The sequence below is a fragment of the Gossypium hirsutum genome, chromosome D02, assembly GCF_007990345.1.
Source record: "Gossypium hirsutum isolate 1008001.06 chromosome D02, Gossypium_hirsutum_v2.1, whole genome shotgun sequence".
In the NCBI taxonomy this organism is placed as follows: Eukaryota; Viridiplantae; Streptophyta; class Magnoliopsida; order Malvales; family Malvaceae; genus Gossypium; species Gossypium hirsutum.
This window is the reverse complement of record NC_053438.1, coordinates 40,930,107-40,953,693: the sequence shown is the minus strand read 5'-3', so window position 1 is coordinate 40,953,693 and position 23,587 is coordinate 40,930,107. Positions and strand designations below refer to the sequence as shown.

The window sequence follows — 23,587 nt, the reverse complement described above, 5'->3', positions numbered from 1 at the left end:
ACTGGGTGTTCATCCTATGAAGGAATAATGTACGAAATTTAATATATAATAACAACTGTGCAAATTCATTGTATTGGAGTTGTAATCGTTTAAGGTTGATTTGCACAAGAAACTGTGTACCCAAACACCTGAAGAGCTTAGGTGATTTTCTTAATTACTAAAGACTTGTTGAAGATCGCCTATATAGTAACACTTTTGAAATCATTGAAAAACCAGTTTAATCATCAAGAATGTCAGCTATTTTACTAATAAAACTCAAGAAATTGTTATGATTTCAGAAACCAAATCCTAAGCGACCACAGAATGCGGCACTTGGGCACCCCCAAAATCCAAAGACCGACATTCCATGAGTCCATTCTAGCCATACACAATAATTGAAAGAGTTTTTATATCTACATATGTACAACATAATATTTTCAGAGTTACAGATATATATAACCTGGGATGGCGTGCAAGCAGGCATCATGACAGTATCTCATCTTGTAAAAGAATTTCATAAATATCTGTCCTTAAATTCAACTCCTTTTCCCTCATTACTTCTTGAAGATCTGACAGCTCTTTTGCGGTTAAGATGGAGTTCAATTTGAGAAAACCATCTAGCCAAAGCTTTTTTGACCTGCCAATCATTATTACATGTTATGGAACAATAGTTAAACACAGATAAATGAACCTACATCATATCAAGTTTAAAATGTATTCAAAGTTGCAATTAAGAAATGCAAGCCAAAACATTCAGTTGGTAAGTTTAAACAACATTGAAACAAAACATGTCATAAAACAACTTTGTTCCTTCTTTCTGACGTGCCTGATACATACCCACCCAAAACATGTAAGCCAACTTCTTGCAGCAATTATCAGACTTATTTTTCCCGATATATATACTATATTCCCAGGCAAGTCTCATATAAATGTTCGTGCATACCCACTTATAGTAACTACCCATAGTAATGTTCATTTATTTCCAAATCGAAAGAATTTTTTTCTAGTATTTTACCGAAAAATAATCAGAACCTAGCAACAAGCACAAACCCTACATTTTCCACCAACTCTCCTAGTAAAATTCTTTGTTTGTTGGCCCTCTCTTTTCATACCATATTTCCGCTAGTTTACTCATAAATTGGAGAAACTACAAAATCACTAAAGCAGATTAACTGCATTAATTTCAGATTTTGGTTCCTAAACCTATCTAACAAATGGTATCCATTTAATAGGTTAATTACAATTATGGCTTGTTCTTTTAATTTGATTTATCAGGACATCAAGCGGAAAGTCGCTTACCATGGACAGGCATGAATAGCACGAAAAAATATTCGCCTCGCTGCAGATGGATTGTGAACAACGTTAATCTCATATGCGACATACAATCGCCAGAGTATAACTGAATTATGAAATTTATCGTTTGCTAGTGCCCTCTCAAACAATCCATGGATCCTATGCAGCGAGCCACTCCGACTTATCTCAAATATTAAAGCAAAAAGCCAAACAACTACTGATGGTTTCCTGAAAATATTTACAGAATAACACTGTCAATGTAAGCCATGAAATTTCTTGACAAACCCAAAAGTAAAATGCTAAATCCTTAAAGAAAAAACTTGCTCAAAAATTCCTCGTTAAGTCATTTATAGAGAGAGAAATGGAATGTAAAAATAGAATATACATGTTTAAGTATGTAATTTCACTCATTTATTATGAGTGATCAACAATAAATCCACTAAAAAGATTTGAAAATAACATTAAAATTACTGAATGAAGCTGGCAGTCAAGGTATAAAAAGGAAAAAGAATATATATGACCATCTCAAATAACAGAACTATTTAACATACAATTTGATTTTAAGGTCCAGTTGTGGATGACTACAGGCACTAGTTAACAAATATTTAATTGCACTTTTAACAATATAGCATTTAATGAACAGCATGTCAAATTTAAGAAAAAGTAGTGCATTGATTGCACTTTTTTTCTATAAAAATATAGCATTTAATGCACTAGTTACCACTTCCCATAATTTTAAACAGCTTTCAGAAAAGTAACCCTCCAGTAAAAATAGGTCCAATGCAAAAGGTAAAAACTTCTAAAAAATTAAATTAAATTGAAAAGCTTGGCTAAAACAAGGACATATATAGATATCTAGCATATGGATTTTGCTCCCTAAAACAAAAAGCACAACCCTGAACACTTTGAAGAGATATAAGGAAGATGATCTTACTTGTGACAGTGCTCATCAAACATCCACCGTAATTTATTAGGAGTTGTGTAAAGACAGCTGATCTCCACCAAAGCTTTAAAGAGCTCTGGGCTTGATGGATATATTTGCAGCCCGTGTGTGACAGCGTCCCAAGCTTTGGACAAAGTAAATTGCTCACGATGTCTTTGAAGTATCCTAACATAATAGTTTAATAGATATTCTAGATGGTGACTTTGGCTTCTTCTTTCTGCAAAACACAAGAATTTAGTTTATTGTATTAAACAAACCATGTAATACTATCAATCAGAACGACAGGGAAAACCTTTGGGCCAACTAGGGGTCAGCAAAATCCGATTCGATTCGGAAAACTCAATAAAAAATTCAAATTTTAAATTAAATAGTTCAAGTTATTTGAGTTAATCAAGATATTCGGATAAACTCGAATAAAAAATTAAGTTTTTCGGTTTAACTCGAATATGAATTACACAATTCGAGTTATCCAAAACTTCAAATAAGAAAAGGCAAAACTACGTCGTTTTGATAAATGTTTACCTTTTTAAAGTTAAAAGTCAAAATCATTAAGTTAAAAGACAAAATTACGTCATTTTGATAAATGTTTACTTATTAAGTTAAAAGGCAAAACCATTATATTGTCTATACAGTGAAATAATCTAGTATTTCGTCTACTAGTTAAATAATCGGCTCATATAAACGTAACATTGAGTATAAATAGTAATATTCATTAATTCGACTCCACTTGACTCGAAATTTTTTGACTCGATTCGATTCGATTCAAAAAAATTCAAATTGAGTTCGGTTGTTAAAATAAGATTCGTCAACTCGACTAACTCAAAATTTTTTGACTCAATTCAACTCGACTCGATCGAATACTCACTCCTAAGGCCAACTGCTTCAGTGACAATTTATCTCTATGAATGAAGACACAGAAGAGTTTAGCTTATTGTCTTAAATAGGCCAAGTAGCACTATGAATCAACCTTAATATAGCAAGATAATCCCACCTTCAGTTTAGGAAAAAAGAAAAAAGAAAGTCAAGTTGTTGAGAATCTTTGATTATTTGATAGCACTGAATAGCATATCTTTAGAGATTATAGCTGATTTTTAGGGATTCTAATTAGAGATATTCTTTCCTTAATTGATTCAATGTTTCATCTATATATAGTTGTACATATTTTTAAGAAACACGTACTTTTGAGAGAGTTTTTCCTCAATACATTAGAGTATTCATCTCCAATTTCATCATGGTATCAGATTTTTTATCCGACTAGCGGGATAATATTTTCTAATTTTCAAAGTTTGTTCAAAAAAAAAAACCTTAGAAACACAAAATTGATACTTTCCACCCTAGCCTTATTTTTTTCTCTCACCACCCCTATCATTGAAGTCGGCATCCACTGGCCAACAAAACCCCAGAATCCGATGACTAGAAAACCCGCGAGTGAGCCTCACACGCCGTCGCAAGTTACGGTCCCTTTGTTTCACACGCCACACATGACCTTCACCTGCTACCGCCATGGTTTTTTCGACGCCATTGCTGTGCTCACTGCTCATTCTCTTCTAAGTCGTCGTGTTTCTTTGGCTTAGTTTTTTTTTTGTGTGGGATCTCTTTTCTGTTCTTTTGGGGTGTTCTTTTCATATTTTTTTCCAAGCAATTTTTTGGTATTAGATGTTTTTTCTAGCATTATGTCTAAGGACAAGAAGCTCGTGATTCTAACCAATTATCAAGGTTTTTCAAGTGACTTGTACCAATGATGCCGAAAAATTTCAGAAGATGGTGGAAAAGGAGCACGTTTTTTATTTTTTAGCTGGGTTGAATAGTGAGTATGTTCATATTTGAGTTCAAGTTCTTGGCAAAACTTCGTTCCCTTCTCTTCATAAAGCAAACTCCTATGTACAACAGGAGGAGAGTCATCGTGTTGTTATACTCTATAATCCACCTCTTGACAAAGCTAGTCTCATTGATAACCAGGATGGTCCATCAGGTGGTAAGTCTAACAAGGATCACTTAACCTGTGACTACTGTGGTAAGCCTTGGCGCACCAAAGATTCGTGCTAGAAGTTGCATGGTCACCCCACTTGAGGTCGTGGTGGAAAACGAAGGGTAATTCTCAGTCTCAAGCAAATTTGTCAAACTCTGTGACAATAAAGGACAAGTCCACTTTTACTAGGAGTTTTACCTCGGACAAGATTCAACATCTCCGACGCCTCTTTTCTCAATTGGACTCTACCTCAATTGCTAAGTCTAATCATGCAAAATCAAGTTATGTTTTAAATGCTTCATCTACTTCTAAATCTTGAATTATTAATTCCAGTTTGAATAAACATATGACAAGGTTAAACAAAAGTTTATTTAACTATAATACTTGTCCATCTAAAGATAGTGTACGAATAGTCGATGACTCCCTTACCTCCGTCTCTAAAACAGGTTTTGTTGTTTGTACTCCCAATATCACTTTCTCCTCTATCCTCCATGTCCCTAAATTCTCAGTTAACATTTTACCTATTAGTACGATCACTAAAGCCTTAAATTGTAAACTGGAATTCTTTCTCGATCACTGTGCCTTTTAGGACCTCCAGATAGAGAAGATTGGCAGTGGTAGATTGTGTGATGGCTTATATGTTTTGGATCGATCGTTCAATATGCCTCAAGCCTTATTTGGAAATAATAAAGATATCAACCGAGAGATAATTCAGTGGCATAGGCGGTTAGGACATCCATCATTTATTGTTCTTGCCAAGATGTTTCCTATTTTGTTTTCAAGAACTCAATTAGACTCTTTAGCTTGTGATACCTGTGAGTTTGCTAAGCATACAAGAAATAGTTATCTTTTACATAATAATAGAAGTACTGTTCCTTTTGAGATTATTCATTCGGATGTTTGGGGCCCTACTCGCCTTACTTCTTTATCTGGTAATTGTTGATTTCTTACATTTATTGACTGTTGCACTTGGATGACATGGGTATTTTTGTTAAAGTCCAAAATTGATGTTTTCTCGTGTTTTCGTTCTTTCATAAATTGATTACTACTAGTTTTATGCTAAGGTTAAGATTTTGCGAACCGATAATTGAACCGAGTATAACTTTAATGATTATTTAGAATAATATGGGATTTTGCATTAGACCAGTTGTCCAGGTACAAGTGCTCAGAATAATATTGCCGAAAGAAAAAATCGGCATCTTTTGGAGGTTGCTAGATCACTTATGTTCACTATGAACCTCTCAAAACCTTACTAGGGGGATGTGATTTTGGTTGCTGCTTATCTCATTAATCAGATACCTCTTCGGGTCCTTAATTTTAAAAGTCTCGTAGAAACCTTACATGACAAGAAAGATTACCTAGTTTCACCTAAGGTCTTTGATTGTGTTTGCTTCATTCATCTTCGACATAGGAGCAAACTGGATCCTCGAGCAGTTAAATGTGTTTTCATTAGATACTCTCCCACACAAAAGGGTTACAAATGTTATCATCTGCAATCTAAAAGTATTATGCAAATATGGATGTAACATTTCGTGAGGATGAATCCTATTTTTCTTCATCATAACAATCTCTTCAGGGGGAGGGTATTGAAATGAAGAGATGACACCTTATTTTGTTACTCTTCCGAGAAAGAATTTAGTTCCAACAGAGACTTCGGTTTAAGAAAAGACTAGTGGACAGTTGTTGGATAAGCCTAATTTAAGGACATAAACTAGAAAAAGCAAAAAAGATGCCATCATGCAATCTACTTTATGCCCTGATCTCTTTACTATCAGGTAAGTCTACATTACCAGAGTTTGCTACTAACTTAAAATTACCAATAGCCCAATGAAAAGGTGGTAGAACTTGCACTTTACATCGTATCTCTGACTTTGTCTCTTATGATTCCTTATCCCCATCCTATAGAGCTTTTGCTTTGTCTTTATTCTTTATGTTTGTTCCATAGGACTGAAGAGAAGCTATCACTGATCCAAGATGGAAGAAGGCTATGATTGAAGAAATGAGGGCTTTAGCAAAAAATGAGACGTAGGAACTGGTCAATCCTCCTGAAGGGTAAAAAATGGTTGGCTACAAATGGGTATTTACTATCAAGTATAAGGCTGATGGTTCAATTGAAATACTCAAAGCCAGATCAGTAGCGCAATGATTTACTCAAGACATATGGAGTGGACTATCAAGAAACATTTGCTCCAGTTGCTAAATTGAACACGATTAGGATCCTTTTATCATGTGCAGCAAATCTCGACAGGAACTTACAGCAGTTTGAGTAAAGAATGTCCTCTTACATGGAGACCTAGAAGAAGAAGTGTATATGAAAGTTCCTCCACGATTCGAGGATACTCAAGAGAAGGTATGTAGACTGAAAAAGACCCTATATAGACTAAAGCAATCTCTCAAAGCTTGGTTTGACAAATTTAGTAAGGTCATGGTATCGTTTGGCTATCGACAAAGTAATGTTGATCATACCCTTTTTATAAAACATCACAAGGGTAAAATTACTCTCCTTATAGTTTATGTTGATGACATAATTATGACAGAAGATGACAGGGAAGAAATGGCTTGGCTTAAGAAACAATTGGCTCGAAATTCAAAATCAAAGACTTGGGAAAGTTACAATACTTCCTCGGAATAGAAGTGGCCAAATCGAAAGAGGGAATCTTTATTTCCCAAAAAAATTATGTCTTAGATCTTCTGGCAGAGATTGACATGTTAGGTTGCAAACTAGCAAAATCACCTATTGAGAGTAATCACAAGTTACAAGCAAGGATTGGTGAAATGGTGGATAAGGGGAGATATCAAAGACTTATCGAACGATTGATTTATATCACTCATACTCGACCTGATATAGCCTATGTAGTTAATTTGGTAAGTCAATTTATGCATGATCCTCGCGAAGCTTATATGCAGGCAGTATTGCGAATTTTGAGTTATTTGAAGTCTACACCGGGCAAAGGTATTTTCTTCTCCAAAAATAGTCATCTCAAGATAAAAGTATTTACACATGCAAATTGGGCTGGCTCTCTTGATCACAAAAGGTTTACAACAGGATATTGTACTCTTGTGGGAGAAAACTTAGTCACTTAGAGGAGCAAGAAACAAAGTGTTGTGGCTCGATCAAATGCAGAGACTGAATATAAGGTCATGGCTCAAGGTATTAGTGAGCTTTTATGGTTGCAAAAGGTATTGGAAGAGCTAAAGTCGTTGAATGAAAATGGATCAACCTTGTACTGTGACAACAAAGTGACCATCAGCATAACTCAATCCAATGCAGCACGATAGAACCAAGCACATCGAAATAGATTGTCATTTTATCAAGGAAAAGTAGCCAGTGGTGCCTTAAGTTTATCTTATCTAGCATCCAAAAAATAGTTGTCTGATGTTTTTACTAAAGGGCTCAATTGTAAGACTTATCATAATCTTCTTTTCAAGTTGAGCATGCGAGACCTCTATGCACCAGCTTGAGAGGGAGTGTTGAGAATCTTTGATTATTTGATAGCATTGAATAGCATATCTTTAGAGATTACAGCTGAGTTTTAGGGATTCTAATTAGAGATATTCTTTCCTTATTTGATTCAATGCTTCATGTATATATAGCTGTACATATTTCTAAGAAATACATACTTTTGAGAGTGTTTTTCCTCAATACATTAGAGTATTCATCTCTAATTTCATCACACGTTTAATGGAATTTTGGCTTTCCCATTTCACCCTATTTTTTCCAAAAATTATAACACTTAGAAATAAGAAGAGTGGATAAAAAATTGTGTATAAAAAGGCGACAGAAAACTGCATATAGTCAGGCAGGATACAAATTTGCCTTTTTTCTCCACCATTCTTCAGGTTTTTTTCTTTTTTCTTTTTCCAGTTCATCTCTCCTTTCAGACTCTAGCATAGAGCTGCTGGCGAACCAAGCCATTGGGAACATGGCACAGGTAAGCAACACGGTTGCAATTATATTAAAACTATAGCATTTTTTTTGCTTACCCAAGTTATGTATTTTATAAAGTTAATTTGTACATTCATCTAATAATATATGCACATCTACTAATTTTCAGAACAGAATAAGGGAATATATTAGGACTTGGAATTTAATTTTAGTCCAAAGATATAAGAAAATATGGAGTAAAATATAGGAAATTCTTTCTAAATAGGTCACTTCCCAAACAAGATTTGAAAGAAATACATATAATTTCAAAACGGAGGAAACAATTAATCTTCATAGTTCATATTTCCTGTGTTCATTTGCATATTAGTTTTGGAAATTCTTCTCTAAATAGGTCCTTTCCAAACAATATCTAAAAGAAAAATCTCCAGTCAAGCCTAAAACAAACAAATACAGATTTGAATTATTCAGGCCCTAAGTATTCCACTGAAACTGTATTGTATAAAACATGCAGTCTCAAAGAAACGGTTAGAGAACAATCATATATCCAATTGCCAAATGCCAAAATCTAAAGTCTAAAACACCTTATATTCGAGATCCTAACCCTAAATTTAAGGCCAAATAAAATCACACAACTTTACCATTATTTCTTTTGCTACTTGTAAATGTAACAGTAAAAAAAGGAGGAAGAAGACAGTAACACAGATAAATCAGCTAAGTTACTAAGAAAAAGTAAAGGGCCCTAGAGCTATAAACCAAATGAAGATAGGAAAAGGGAGAAAAAAGTAAAGAATACCTGGGAGCACCATTGTAAAAACATCATCTATAATTTCAATACCAGCAGCCCATCCAGCAGCCAAGTCTTCAAACAAAGCCGCCGCACAAACTAGGGCAACTGACTGATCATCAATAAAACCTCGCACCCATTTTGATCTTAATGAGTTTATTTTTTCTTTAAACCCTTGCCGTGCTCTCAGTAGTTGCAAGCTTGATGGATGAGAGTTGAATGGACCATATGTCGCACTACTTCCTAGGCAAGAGAGAATATGCATTGCACGTGACAATGAATCTGATTTACTCCCATTACTGTTTCCAAGCTCAGCCTCAGCATACCATAAATATAGAAGAGAAGAATTAGACTGTAGACCCTGCTCATGTAAATAAGAGTATATCATTACACTGAAAAAACTCAAAGATGATTAAACTATTACATTTAAGCACACATAAAATGAGTAAAAACGTTCAGATGTCAGATCTTATGTTATTTGAACTTGGGTACGAGTGTTATGCTCAATTTTTTGCAAACTTTTTCATGTATTGGAAGCTTATATCCCTATATCCATGTCCGACTATGAACCAGATGCAAGAACTTCAAGAAGAGTAAAGAGTCGGATATATTGTAAACTTCAAGCATTTCTTTTTACACAAACGGGAGGAAAGTGAATCAGAGAAATAAACACATCAAGAAACAGTTTAGAACAGCAAATTACCATAGAAAGATCAGTGGAAAAGAAATAGAGTCCACTTTGGGTATAATGCGTAACCATAAAAGCATCACACAATCTATGGTACCAAACATGAACATCATATTTATTAACCATATGGCATATTGTCAAACAGCTGCATAAATTAAAAATCAAGCAAAACCTAGATTGAATATAAAGCAATGTATAAGAAATTGTGTCCACTTTAGGTATTAATGGAAGAATAAAACATAATTCTTGAGCTAGATGAAACTTGAAAAAAAATTTGTTAAAAACATAATTCTTTTGTCCATGGAAAGCAGAGGTCAGCTTCAACATTCAACCTATTGGGTTAACAGTCATCAGAAAACTAAGAGCTCACCAATGAAACCCCAGCAAGTGACAGCAATGCCATGTCAAACACTCTTCTGGCATTATCCATATTCCCATAAAAAGCCTCTCTACGTGCATAAATTCCACAAAGCAAGAGATCCTACAATCACAAAGTACTAAATCTTCATATTGCAATGGAGAAAGTCAGGAACACAAAATTACATATACATATTCATTTCAATTTAGAAGATTCACACAATGTCAGGCTATAAACATGTTAAAACTTTGCAATGCTCCCTCATAATCCTGAACTAGTTCCAGTATTGCTTTCTATTTGTTTTAATAGCTAGACTCAATCAAATTATGAACAAGTTAATCTTTAAACTCCACAAAGCAAGAGATCCTACAATCACAAAGTACTAAAGCTTCATATTGCAATGGAGAAAGTCGAAACACGACATTACATATACATATTCATTTCAATTTAGAAGATTCACACAATGTCAGGCTATAAAAATGTTAAAACTTTACAATACTCCCTCATAATCCTGAACTTGTTCCAGTATTGCTTTCTATTTGTTTTAATAGCTAGACTCAATCAAATTATGAACACGTTAATCTTTAAATTGCTCCATCATTCCTAAACTTGTTCCAGAATTACTTTCTACTTATTTTACAATTCTAGCCTTAATGAAATGCACATATATTTATTTAGACATCATTTGATTCTAGTTTTTACTACTTGATTTTTTTTCTCTTTGCTTTTGCTTCCTAGAAAATTGCTAAACAGAAAAAGCAATTGGAAAAACAAAAACCTTATTGATTGAAAATTAACACATAACTATAATGCAATATCAATTGAACCAGTTATACAAAAAATAAAAGGAAAAACATGCACTATGTTCTCCAAAAAATTATAATGTTAATTTTAAATTGTCCAACTAAATTATTTTCTTTATTAACAAATATATTTCCTTATGAAAGCAAAAAATTAGTAGCCAAAGCTATATAACAAAATGAAATTAAAAGGTCAGAATGAGAAAGGGAAAGAGAAGTCATGAATAATTTGAAGTAAAACCATCCCAATCTATAGTAGAAATAGCTTAAAAAGAATATTTCCCTATATTGAGTAAAGCAACAAAATACAAAACATAAAAATTGACACCACTAATAAAGTAGCGGCTACACAATTTAGCATTTATAAGTGGATAAAGACTAATTATTCCACTGAGCACCACATAAACTTAGCAATCTAAGATTACATTCAAACAAAAAAATAACTTGAGAAATAACTATAAAAACTTGGAAGCAAACTTGTATCCTCTGACCAAGTGAAGGAACTCAGATGGAAACATAAATTTCTATAAGCAACTGCATTATTTCTTCCTAATGACTGAGGAAACCTTACAGACACTCATGGGTAACATCACTACTGCTAGTGGTTAAGGGAAACAATATAAACTTTAACTAAGGCTCATGGTAAATGGAAAAACAAATCAAACATTTCATGTTAATAATTAAAAAATATTTGCTAAGCAAGTACAGGATCCAATCTGTATGTATATGTACACCTTTAGGCAGGTAGAACAAATAAAAAATACCTGCCGATCACGTTTTAGAAGGCGCTTCGCCAAAGATTGACACGGAGCACCTGAACAGCTAGAAGAGTTCATTCTTGTCACAAAGAGCTCTTCCGCCAAGAGAGCAGCTTCTTCCAATATATGGTTACGGGGGAAAGCAGTTAAACAAAGTAACGCAGCATTACGAAGAAATTTCATCATTTCAGTCCTCTGAGGGATGCCTCTGGCACCATCGAAAAGGAATTCAAAACAGAATTCACCAGACATACTCTGTGATTTGTTTAACTCATCCTGCAGTCTTCTCATATTTTGCCAAATACAATCTGGTAACTCCTCCAGGCTAAGAATTTTCTCGGTCCAACTGGAACTGTTGGTACAAACCCTAGAAGAGAAGGAAGTTAGTTAAATAACATTAACTCAAAAAACATGAAACCATTAACATATTAATGCACACATCATGGTGTTAGATTTTAACACTCCCATGCAGCCCTCGTCCTTAAACAGGCTAAAACCAGGTCACTGTTGCATTAACTCTAATATGGAGCATCATGCCTTCACAAGCTTAAACAAAAACCAATAGAATAGAGACCCATCAGTTCTTATATAAAATTTTGGCCAGCTTTAAGGACTTGGAAAATGCAACTTCCAGTTGGCTTTTTCCCACATGGAAGCATCCTGAGAAAGAACTATGACAATCCTACCCTCCAAAATAGATGGAAAATTCTACAAAATAAATTATCAGCCTAATCATTTCATCTACTTTCCAGGTAAAATTGTTTTCCTTCAACAAATAGAATTATTTGACATTCAACTATTTTAGCTAGATTAGAGCTTCTAAGAAACAAGTTCCAACTCAATATATGTTTGAAAAGTTGTCAAAGTGGAATACATAATTACCTAGAACTTAAAATCCAGTGAAGGCTCAAAAAACTCTAAACGAATTTCCAAGACTGAAAACATAAAAATAAATAAATAAATTCATGGGCTTTCCACATTTTTAATTACAGAACAACGAACACATATTATTTCCCTTTAGTAACATAGATAAGCCTATTCATTATACAAGCACTCTTTCTTAAATACAATAAAACTCTAATGGTTCTCTGTCGTTAGATTACTAATCTCCAACCATTTGGGGGTCCAAATCAGAAAACATATATGCAAAATTATCAGTAACAAGCTATATTACCATTACACATTCTGTATTCCTAAGCATACCATACTGTAATTTTATGATATATATTTTAGAAAGTTATTCCATAACAGATAAAGGTGCTTTGAACGAAAAAGAAAATTCAGAACACATGTAAATACTTGGTATGAAGCATCAAGTATCCACATATTTCAGCCACACATGAGAACCAAATTTTTAATTATTTGTTATGCGTGCAAATTTACATATGCAAGTTAAGAAATAGATAAACAGACAAGATAGGTCGATCAAAGACCAGTGAGAGAGCAAAACAGAATAAGAAGATTTGACACAAAACTGCACCATTATAAAATGGTGAATAAGGTGAAACTTACCAAGAGGATATTTTCCCACCATAAAAGTCAATGAACTGGAATACTAGAGATAAGCGAGCCTCAGTCGAGCTCAATGAGAACAAGTATTCGCATACATCTTCATATAATATCTCTCTCATAAATTGCTCATCCACTTCTTCATTAGGTTCCTCATAAAAATTAGTGACTGCACCTGTTTTTCAACCAATAACTTAACCTGTCATTAGTTATTTCAGATAACCGTAAATCACAATCTATGCATAAAATGTTTAATATGTAAAAGAACATGTATGTTAGTAAAACGTTAGATTGAGAAAACAAATTTTCCTTCATCATATTGCAAATTTGACATTTTAATTTTCTTATAATATGATTTACTCATTCTATAAATAAGAATAATAATTCCATTGAAAGACTCCCATCAAGTGGCTTTATTTGATAAATAAAAAATTTGTAAGTTCACATTTAAGTCCTTTAACTTTTAAGTTCTCATTTTACATTGATGAAAAGCCACAAACTTTATGCTAATCTGATAGATACTGAACATGTAATAAATTTTCATGTTAATGCAAATTGTTGGAATCCCTATAATTAAGGATAGAAATCTTACCTTATTACTATTAGTTCTCTTGTAAATAGAAACTAATCTCAGTTACTGATTCTTAGGAAATTAAGATATCAATTACTGATTCTTAGGAAATTAGGATTTATTTCCTTTAAAACGATTATTCCTCTCTATATAAATCTGTAAACTAAAGCAGTAGAAATATAACTGAATTTTTTTCTCTGAGTTTTTTCATGCTATTAGAGCTTTAGGATTCATTCGATCCTATTTTTCTTCTCTAATTTTCCTTCCTAAAAATTCCTTCGGTTTAGTCCTCCAATGGGTGATATCAATGAAAATTTCTCTGAAACTGAGACATCACAAATAACTCAGAATATCAATCAGGGAATCACTCAAGGTGAAATTAATTCATCCCTTATAATCACCAATCATCGGCTAAATGGGAAGAACTTCCTGCAATGGTCTCAATCGGTTCTTATGGTGATTCGTGGTCGTGGCAAATTAGGGTACATCAATGGAGAAATTCCACGACCAACCATAACTGATCCTACTTATGCCACTTGGGAACTCAACAATTCAATTGTAATGGCTTGGCTAATCAATTCGATGGAAGGCCATATAAGCCGCACCTATCTTTTTTCAAAACTGCAAAAGACATGTGAGATGCAGTCAAAGAAAACTACTCAGATCTTGGAAACGCCTCCCAAGTATTTGAGATCAAGCTTAAGTTAAAGGATATCCGACAAGGAACACTCGAGGTAACTCACTACTACAACAATCTGAAAATTTTGTGGCAAGAACTGGATATGTATTATGAGGCATATTGGGGTGAAGGCTTAGAACACAACAGGTTTATGACCCATCTCAACAATGAACGTCTTTATGAGTTTTTAGCGAGACTGAACCGTGAGTTAGATGAGGTCCGTGGCCGAATTCTGGGCAGATCACCTCTTCCAATGATAGGTGAAGCATTTGCAGAAGTTAGAAGAGAAGAAAAGCGTCGTCTTGTCATGATGGGAGATTCAAAGGAACCTAAACCTATGACCCCGATTTCTAACCGTCCTACTGAATCCTCTGCTCTCATCTCCAAAGGTCCACAGCCACAAAAACAACGTGCTGAAAATGATTCTGGATCAACAAGACCATGGTGTAGTCACTGCAATCGCGTTGGTCATACAAAGAAAAATGCTTCAAACTCCATGGCTATCCTTAAAAAAAACAGAAGGACAATAAGACTGCCATGTTATCCTCCACTACTGCTGATGATGTTCTTGATGTTCGCTTAACCAAAACACAGCTTGAGACTCTCCATAAGATACTTGGTACTCCCACTACTCATGGATCTCTAGCCACTCAAGGTATTGCCCTCAACATTGCTTTTGAATCTAATAATCAATCTCCTTGGATACTCGATTCGGGTGCCTCCGATCACATGACAGGTGACTCCACGTTGTTTCACACCTACACTCCTTGTCATAACAAATCCCGATCCGCATAGCTGACGGTTCTTACTCAGCTGTGGCTAGAATAGGAGAAGTACAAATGACAAAGAGTTTTTCTCTCGATAAAGTCCTACATGTCCCAAACTTGTCCTGTAATTTACTTTCAATTAGTAAACTTACTAAGGATGAAAAAGTTCTTGCTGAATTTTCTGAAATTGGTTGTGTGATACAGGAACAGAAATCAGGGAGGATGATTGGCACTGCTAAAGTTGATGATGGACTATATATTTGGAATAAAAATAGTACACAGGGGGGATTGGCTCTATCCACTTCAAAAGAGGACACTATTATGTTATGGCACCGTAGGTTAGGACATCCAAACTTTTTTGTATTTGGAAAAACATCTTCCGCTGTTATTTCGAAATAAAAGTATTAATTCCTTGAAGTGTGAAATTTGTCAATTATCTAAACATACCCGTGTGCCATACCCATTAAAACCACATATTCAGTCCCAACCTTTTTCGTTAATCTATAGTGACCTATGGGGAGCCAGCCGAGTGAAAAATATTACAGGGGCTAGATGGTTTATAACATTCATTGATGATCATACTAGGGTCTGTTGGGTCTATCTACTCAAAGAAAAATCTGAAACACCCAAAGTATTCCAAAATTTTTACTCAATGGTTCGAACCCAATTCAACTCTACCATACATACCCTCCGTACTGACAATGGGAGAGAATACATCAACTCTGTCTTAAGTCCATACCTTTCTGACCAAGGCATTATACACCAAAGCTCTTGTCCTGACACTCCTCAACAAAACGGGATCTCTGAGAGAAAAAATCGTCATCTCCTTGATGTGGCTCGAGCCATAATGTTCACTATGAATGTTCCAAAATACTTGTGGGGAGAAGCTGTCCTCACTGCCTGTTATCTCATAAACCGAATGCTATCAAAGATCCTCAATTTCCAAACACCTCTAAATACTCTTTTAAAGGCCTTCCCTCTATTTCATGTTCCTAATCTTCCAGCCAAAATATTCAGCTGTAAAGCTTTTGTCCATAACCATCAACCAAATCAATCTAAACTTGATCCTCGAGCCCACACCTACATCTTTATTGGATATTCCCCTACACAAAAAGGCTATAAGTGTTACTCACCAACATTGCGCCGAATGTTTCTCTCGGGATGTTACCTTCTTTGAAAATGAACCATACTTTGCAGCATCTCATCTTCAGAGGGAGATTTTTAATGAAGATGAGACCCTTAATACTCTCCTCATTATACGTCCTGATCCTACTACTACTATCACAAACAAACCTATCCCAGATTTAGTTGTTGTTTCCCCTGTGCAGCAAGAATTTAACACCGCCTTCCCAATAACAATACCTCCACCGAAGTACAACAACCACCTGATCAAGGAAAACAACAAATATAGGTTTACTCCCGAGGGAATCGTTCTCCTGAAACTGATACAGCAGTGCCAATTACATCTCCAACCGAGGACTGTTCTGAAACAGAAGTCCCACCTCCGTCACCATCCATCTATCTTCCAATTGCAGTTCGAAAGGGTACAAGGAGCTGCACTCAACATCCTATTTCTCGGTTTGTATCCTATGGAAATTTATCTAAGTCTTACAAAGCTTTTGTGACTAAAGTTGATTATGTAAAAACTCCAAAAAATATAGAAGAGGCTCTTGAATCAGATAAGTGGAGACAAGCCGTGATGGAAGAAATGAAGGCCCTCAAAAACAATGAAACATGGGAAGTCTCGGATCTACCTAAAGGGAAAAAAACCGTAGGGTGCAAATGGATTTTCACTACGAAATTTAAACCCGATGGCCATATTGACCGATACAAAGCTCGACTTGTGGCTAAGGGATTCACTCAAACTTATGGTCTTGACTACAACGAGACGTTTGCACCGATTGCCAAGCTAAACACCGTTCAGGTCCTGCTATCTCTTGCTGCCAACCTTGATCGGCACTTGACTCAATTGGATGTTAAAAATGTTTTTCTCAACGGGGAATTAAATGAGGAAGTGTACATGAATTTCCCACCCGGGTTTGAAGAAAACAAGGACCAAGTGTGTAAGTTGAAGAAGTCCTTGCATGGGCTAAAACAATCTCCACGAGCGTGGTCCAGCCAATTTGCAAAAGCTATGACTAGCAGAAATTACATTCAAGGACAGGCAGACCACACCATGTTCTACAAGCACTCGGAAGAGGGTAAATGTTGCATCCTTATCGTTTATGTCGACGAATTTAATATTAACAGGAAATCACTCGAGCAAAATTTTGAGATTGAAAGAATTTCTTGGTACAGAGTTTGAACTTAAAAACTTGGGGAGTCTTAAATATTTTCTTGGTATGGAGGTAGCAAGGTCGAAAAAAGGTATCTTCATTTCCCAAAAGAAATATGTTCTTGATCTACTGTCGGAAGTTGGTTTGATGGGCAGCAAACCAGCTGAAACTCCTATGGAGTTTAACCTTAAATTGGGAACTAATGAGGATGGAGAAGAAATCGACAGGGGGAGATATCAACGTCTAGTAGGAAGGCTCATCTACCTATCTCACACCCGTCGAGACATAGCCTTCAGTATGGGTGTTATTAGTCAGTATATGCATGCCCCGAGGGAGAAGCACCTGGAAACTGCATATAGAATACTAAGATATCTAAAAGGAACTCCTAGTAAAGGCCTGTACTTTAAGAAGACTGTCAACCGAAGCATGGAAGTCTACACTGATGCAGACTGGGCAGGCTCTGTTAATGATAGACGGTCTACAAGCGGCTATTGTAGTTATGTTTGGGGTAATCTCGTGACGTGGAGGAGCAAAAAACAGTCTGTGGTAGCACGCAGCAGTGCAGAGGCAGAGTATCGAGCACTATCTCATGGTATATGCGAAGGAGTTTGGATACAAAGACTTATGGGAGAACTAAAAGTGCCTTATACCAGACCTATGAAGATGTACTGTGACAACCAGGCTGCTGTCAGCATAGCACATAATCCTGTGCATCATGATCGGACCAAACATATGGAAATAGATCGTCACTTTATAAAAGAAAAAATACACTCAGGAGAAGTATGCATCACCTACCTACCTACCTACTAGACAAGTTGCAGACATGTTAACTAAGAGTTTGAACATAAACATGTTTGAAGAACTTATTGGCAAGCTGGGTTTGATTAACATTTACACTCCAGCTTGAGGGGGAGTGTTGGAATCCCTATAATTAAGGATAGAAATCTTAACTTATTACTATTAGTTCTCTTGTAAATAGAAATTAATCTCAGTAACTGATTCTTAGGAAATTAGGATATCAATTACTGATTCTTAGGAAATTAGGATTTATTTCCTTTAAAACGATTATTCCTCTCTATATAAATCTGTAACTAAAGCAGTAGAAATATAACTGAATTTTTTCCTCCGAGTTTTTTCACAAATGTTAATTAATACAAACTATTGTAGTTTCACTTATTTGTACAATATGCAACTCTATCTTTAATATTATTATTATTTTAGAAATAGATTAATAAAAGTATTACCTTTAATACACATAACAACAAATATTAATACATATAATGTGTATAAACCCTTTGATTATAGAAAGAGACCTTATATCAATTATATTTCGATATTTCCATAAATTAAGAATTTTCCATTTTGAAATGCTTTCTTAGAGTTCTAATTCAAAATAAACTCAAGTAAAAGCAAATTATTCAAGCTCCAACAGAAACTGCAAGCAAAAATTAGGGTAGGAGGTGCTTTATTCAAGATTGAAGAATCTTTAATAAGACTTCCATTTAACTATTAATGTAGTAACATACACAAGACTTTTGCAACTATATTTTTTAGGGGGGGCATTGGCTTCAAATCAGCAAAACATTTTTTTTTATTTTCTTCGATGGTAAGTCAAAATTATCATTTGGTCAAAGAAATTGGTGAAGCTACTAGTCCTTCATACTTCATCCTTGATAAGTACTACAGGGATAAATGAACAACAAAATAGAACCATAAATTTTATTATTAAATTTTGCATAAAAAATAAAACAAAATTGCTTAAAGCAAGTAAAACTAATTCTGAGACAAACCAAAAGGAAGGTACATCCTTAGTGCCAAATATAGCATCCAGATGACAGCTGAGGTTTCTTGGTCATTAGAATGAGAATAATCAAATCAACTAAATCAATGATAAGAGGATAATAAAGAGATAACAATTTCCTAAAACATTAAAATAAAATAAAAGCTAGAGAGCAAAAATATATTTTAAATTATAGGCTCTCAACATATTTCCAAAAAATTTAGAATTGACATAAACTCCAATAGTAAGTTAAGAATGGAGTGTATGAAACAAGCCAATGCTTGAATAATTTTAGATTGATGCTTATGTTTTAAATTGTTACAGTCCCAACTAAAGGATCTTGTCACCAGACGATTCACCGACAAACTATTTGTTTTAGGCAAGGTTCTTTCCCTGATTTTTACTTCTTCCTCGCAAATGACCTATGATGAATAAGTGGAACTCGTCAAAGGGAATTCCAGACCTTAGACTTGTTAAGAGAGTATTAAACCTCTTAATATAGAAATAAATTTTGATTTAATTTTATTGCTACCAATTAGCCTCTTAAGTAGATGTTACATAGGTTTACTTATTTGAAACAAAGACTCTAAAACCCTAATACCATAAAGATACTTTCAATTGAACTCTAATACTTCTCCTAATAATAAGTAATAAATTAATCTAAATAATTAATTTGACTTCTAACATAAAACCTTTCACCTAGATAAAATGAAGTATTTCAACTCTTCGCAGAAATCACAAAATATGATGTAAACCTCAAATGCATTAGAGAGAGAGGGAGAGAATTGAACTCCTAATACCTCTCCTAATAAAATAAGTAATAAATTAATATAAAATAATTAATTTGACTTCTAACATAAAACCTTTCACCTAGATGAAATGAAGTATTTCAACTCTTTGCAGAAATCACAAAATAAGATGTAAACCTCAAACGCATCAGAAAGAGAGAGAGAGAGAGAGACCAGATTTTGCACGAACAGGCATCCATTGAGCAGAGTCTCTTGAGGACTCTTCTTCTGACCACCTAGCCCATGTCAAAGTGTCTTTAACCTCGCCATCAACCCCAGCATCAACATCAATTCCTAGTTGTTTTAGCAATGATTCTGTATCATCTTCTTGCTTAATATCTTCATTCTCAATTTTCTCATGGAAATCCTCAACTGCTGCATCATCATGGGAAACATTTTCAAGACTTGTGCTAGATTCCTTACATTTGGATAATGGTTCTGACCAACCAGTCCAACCACCCTCATCAGTCTTATCTGAACTCTCTTCTTTCATAACTCTCTGTCTATTTTCTTCTTCCTTTTCCAACCATACGGACCAACCAAGAGCCCCTTCTTCTCCAACTCTTGCACCGTCACTATCCCAGAAGTGCTTAAACAGTCTCTGTTTACTAGGCTCATTCAACGATAGAGAAGGACAAAACAAACTAAATTCAATTTCAGCTTGAAATAAAGCAGTGGCCAATTCCTGGTGACCAGTCTGCCACTCAAGCCTACAAAGAGAGAGAAATATATCAACCAGACCAAGCTCAAGATGGACCATAGCACTATCCGTGGGTTTACTAGTTTGATGAATCTGCAAGAAATTGACCATCCATAAACACTAAGATAAAGAAACTTTTCTAACTTAGAAAGTTTTTAGCAATCTCAAAGTCCATATAATGTAAAAGACAGGAAGGGAGTGGAAACCAAATGCTGATTAAAGATCTGTAGTTCATATCAACCAACAGTATCAACATGAGCCTAAACAACAACAACAAAATAGCCATAGACGAACAACTTTTAATATCAATTATCATGTAATTTGACATACAGAAAGCCTTCATCTCCAAGTACAAACCAGTTATTCCCTCTGTAATTTCTACAAAATTAAGGTTATTAATAAGTTCAAAGATAAAAACTCCCAGACGTCAACTTATCAATTATGCTTAAACATATCAGTATAAATAGATAGAACCAAATAATGCCCAATTATTTTGTACTGAATTAATCATCTACTGGCGTTATCAGTTCAGAAGACATGATGGAGTCATAATCATACTAATAAAACAGCAAACTTTGACACCATAAATGCAATGCAGTAATAAACATATGTTCACATAACTTCACAACATACGTGCACCAGGCATTACTTGACTAGTTTAAATGAAAAATGCATGAGAAAGAAAATATCTATCACCAGTAATACCAGAGAAACCCAAGTAATAAATAAATAAATAAATAAAACTAAAATGCACTAAATTAAGAACCTGTCTAAACTGCTTATTGCAGGCAGCAGACAGAGCTTGGATCGCATGTGCATACATTTTTCTCATATCTGAAACTTTAAATCTGGAGAACTCCCCTTGAACAACATGCAAGAATTCTCTCCACAACACATAACTCCCCGAATGCTGCATAAGCACGTTTTCCCATCTCCCAATTAGCACATCAGTGTTATCCCTTTTCTGATAAGCCCTCATTAGAAAAAGCAAGATTTGTTCGTTATCGGGATTAAGCTCAGTTGCCTTCTCAAGTATGCTAATCTTCTTTTCAAGAGTCTGTAAGCGAACACCTTTCTGTCGTTGCATACTTGCAACCTTGTCCTGGAACTCTGCAAAGTCTACCCATGCTTTTTCGTCATGGGGATGCTCCCTGGTCAATTTGTTGAACTCCCTTGTTCTACGTAGCACTTCATCCTCCCAAGATTCTTCAATGACAGAATTGTTTGAGATTGAACTTTCATCACCACGATGAGGTGATGATTCAATATCAGATAAAGGAATGAAATCAGCAGGAACTGCGTGTGAAGAATTTTTTGGGGGGTAACGACGAAGTCGCTTTAAGTTCTTATGATGTTCGAGTGCAGCATTGTTGGGAGACCAGTATCGACCAGAAGACTTTAGCTTGGTATCCAAAGCATCAATATCAGCATCCTTATCATATGTTGAAAACCTGTGAGTCAGACCATAAAAACCTTGGGACATATATCCAGATAATTGTTCAGGATTTTTAAGTTTATAGCGTGGAACATCCATCCTGCAGTGGAAAAATGTCGGACAATCAATTTAGAATGTTTCGGCAAGAGGTGATAGCAGAAACAATTAAGTCAAAAAATGAAATGCGAAATATGCAGAGATTAAGGCAATTTCCGATTTTCGTTTTATTTATACATTCTCAGAATTAAAAATATATGTGCGGTAATTTTTTAGCCAAAGGGAAAACGCCATATCAACCTGAGAAATAACTAAGTGGTCAAGATACAAAAACCAAAAAATAAATGAAAGGAAAAAAAAACCTGTAGAGAGAGCCGTAGGCCAAGTTATCATGATCTGGATGAGAATCAAAATAATAATCATTGGAATGAATGGATTTGGATTTGGAATCACCGATTTCTTTCGAAATCTTTTTCTTCTTGTTTCTCCTCTTACTTCTCTTCTTCCTTTTTCTCTCGCCGTACTTGTCTCCATCAGAATCTTCTTCTTCTTCTTGTTCTTCTTCCTCCTCCTCAAGTAGCTCGTAAGAATGGGGGAGCTTCTCCTGCTCCTGTCGCTTGGCTTCGTTTTCTTCTTCCTCTTGGGCATCTTCTTCTTGTACGTCGTCGAGGGAGCGGGGAAGGGAGTAAACGGCGTCGTTGATGAGGGAAAGGTCGGTGGTGAAGCTAGGGTTGGAAAGCCATTGAGGGATGCTGCTAGTACTAGTAACTGTAGAAGCGGCAGCAGGAAAGAGAGGAAATAGAGAGGGATTTAGGGGTTGGTCGTCCACTGCGTCGCCATTTCCATCCATTCTTACCGCTCCTATTCCTATTCCTATTCTTATTCTCGTCTAATGTCACCTCCGCTTTTAAAAACATTTTGCTCGGGGACACCGCGCCGTGGTAATAAAAAGATAGGTAATTATGTTGGTAATGCAATTGAAAAAAAAATTTAATCTATCATGATTCGAAAAAATTAGAATCTAGTTTTTAAATGATTTCGATTTTGAGAATCTGGCTGTTAAAATTTGTTAGGAATTTGATTCTCTAAATTTACTGTTTTAGCTATTCAGGACAGGAGTTCAGTCTCTAGTTTTTCATACAACACAACAATAGGAAAAACAGCTTTTCTAATCCTTTTATTCTCTAGTTTTTTTTTAGAATTGAATCTAGTGTGATTTCGCTGGTTTTCTTTTAGCTTATTTTTTTATCAGATGTTTGACCTATTGCTTTTGTTTTTTCGGTTTCGATTCCTTTCGAGAAGAGTAATACAAATTGTGTTCCACCTTCTTTATTCGGGTGTATGAATATTGAAGTACTGTATTATCTTTGGGTGGCAACATCCACTACACGATTATACCGATCAGGGTGAATTTGCTTCTAAGGCAGTGGTTCTTTTACGGCACAATGATTGCTTTATTTATTTACACTCGGTTTGGTTTCTTGTCAACGCTAATGATTTTATTTTGCAGTAGTATATTGTCAACAATTTAGAACCAAATTTATACTACTGTTTAAACATGAGAATCGTTTTTGTTTCCCACTATGGAACCAATGAAGGCTTTTACAAGCAATGGGCTAGAATACAC

At 35.0% G+C, this 23,587-nt stretch overlaps 1 protein-coding gene across 2 annotated transcripts; it reads right to left on the bottom strand.

Annotated features, from left to right (window-relative positions):
* Nucleotides 1-216: 216 nt before the first annotated feature.
* LOC107908438 (nuclear exosome regulator NRDE2) lies at nucleotides 217-22,957 on the bottom strand. Of its 2 annotated transcripts, XM_016835605.2 has the most exons (10): nucleotides 22,323-22,957; nucleotides 21,295-22,063; nucleotides 20,003-20,621; nucleotides 12,971-13,142; nucleotides 11,465-11,825; nucleotides 9,913-10,023; nucleotides 8,864-9,215; nucleotides 2,207-2,432; nucleotides 1,279-1,500; nucleotides 217-616 (listed from the first exon to the last, which is right to left on the bottom strand). In XM_016835605.2, exons 1-10 carry the CDS (start codon nucleotides 22,808-22,810, stop codon nucleotides 463-465), a joined length of 3,474 nt encoding a protein of 1,157 aa, XP_016691094.2. In that variant the 5' UTR covers nucleotides 22,811-22,957; the 3' UTR covers nucleotides 217-462. The 2 variants fall into 2 exon arrangements, with proteins under 2 accessions (XP_016691094.2, XP_016691095.2); XM_016835606.2 differs by lacking the exon at nucleotides 1,279-1,500.
* Nucleotides 22,958-23,587: the final 630 nt, after the last annotated feature.

Excerpts from the sequence above, each read along its gene's own strand:
- LOC107908438 (XM_016835605.2), bottom strand. The coding sequence starts at position 22,810 with ATGGATGGAAATGGCGACGCAGTGGACGACCAACCCCTAAATCCCTCT. Across the intron at positions 11,826-12,970 it reads GGTGGGAAAATATCCTCTTG|GGTTTGTACCAACAGTTCCA; the intron begins GTAAGTTTCACC and ends CTTCTCTTCTAG. Across the intron at positions 617-1,278 it reads GCTATTCATGCCTGTCCATG|GTCAAAAAAGCTTTGGCTAG; the intron begins GTAAGCGACTTT and ends AATGATTGGCAG.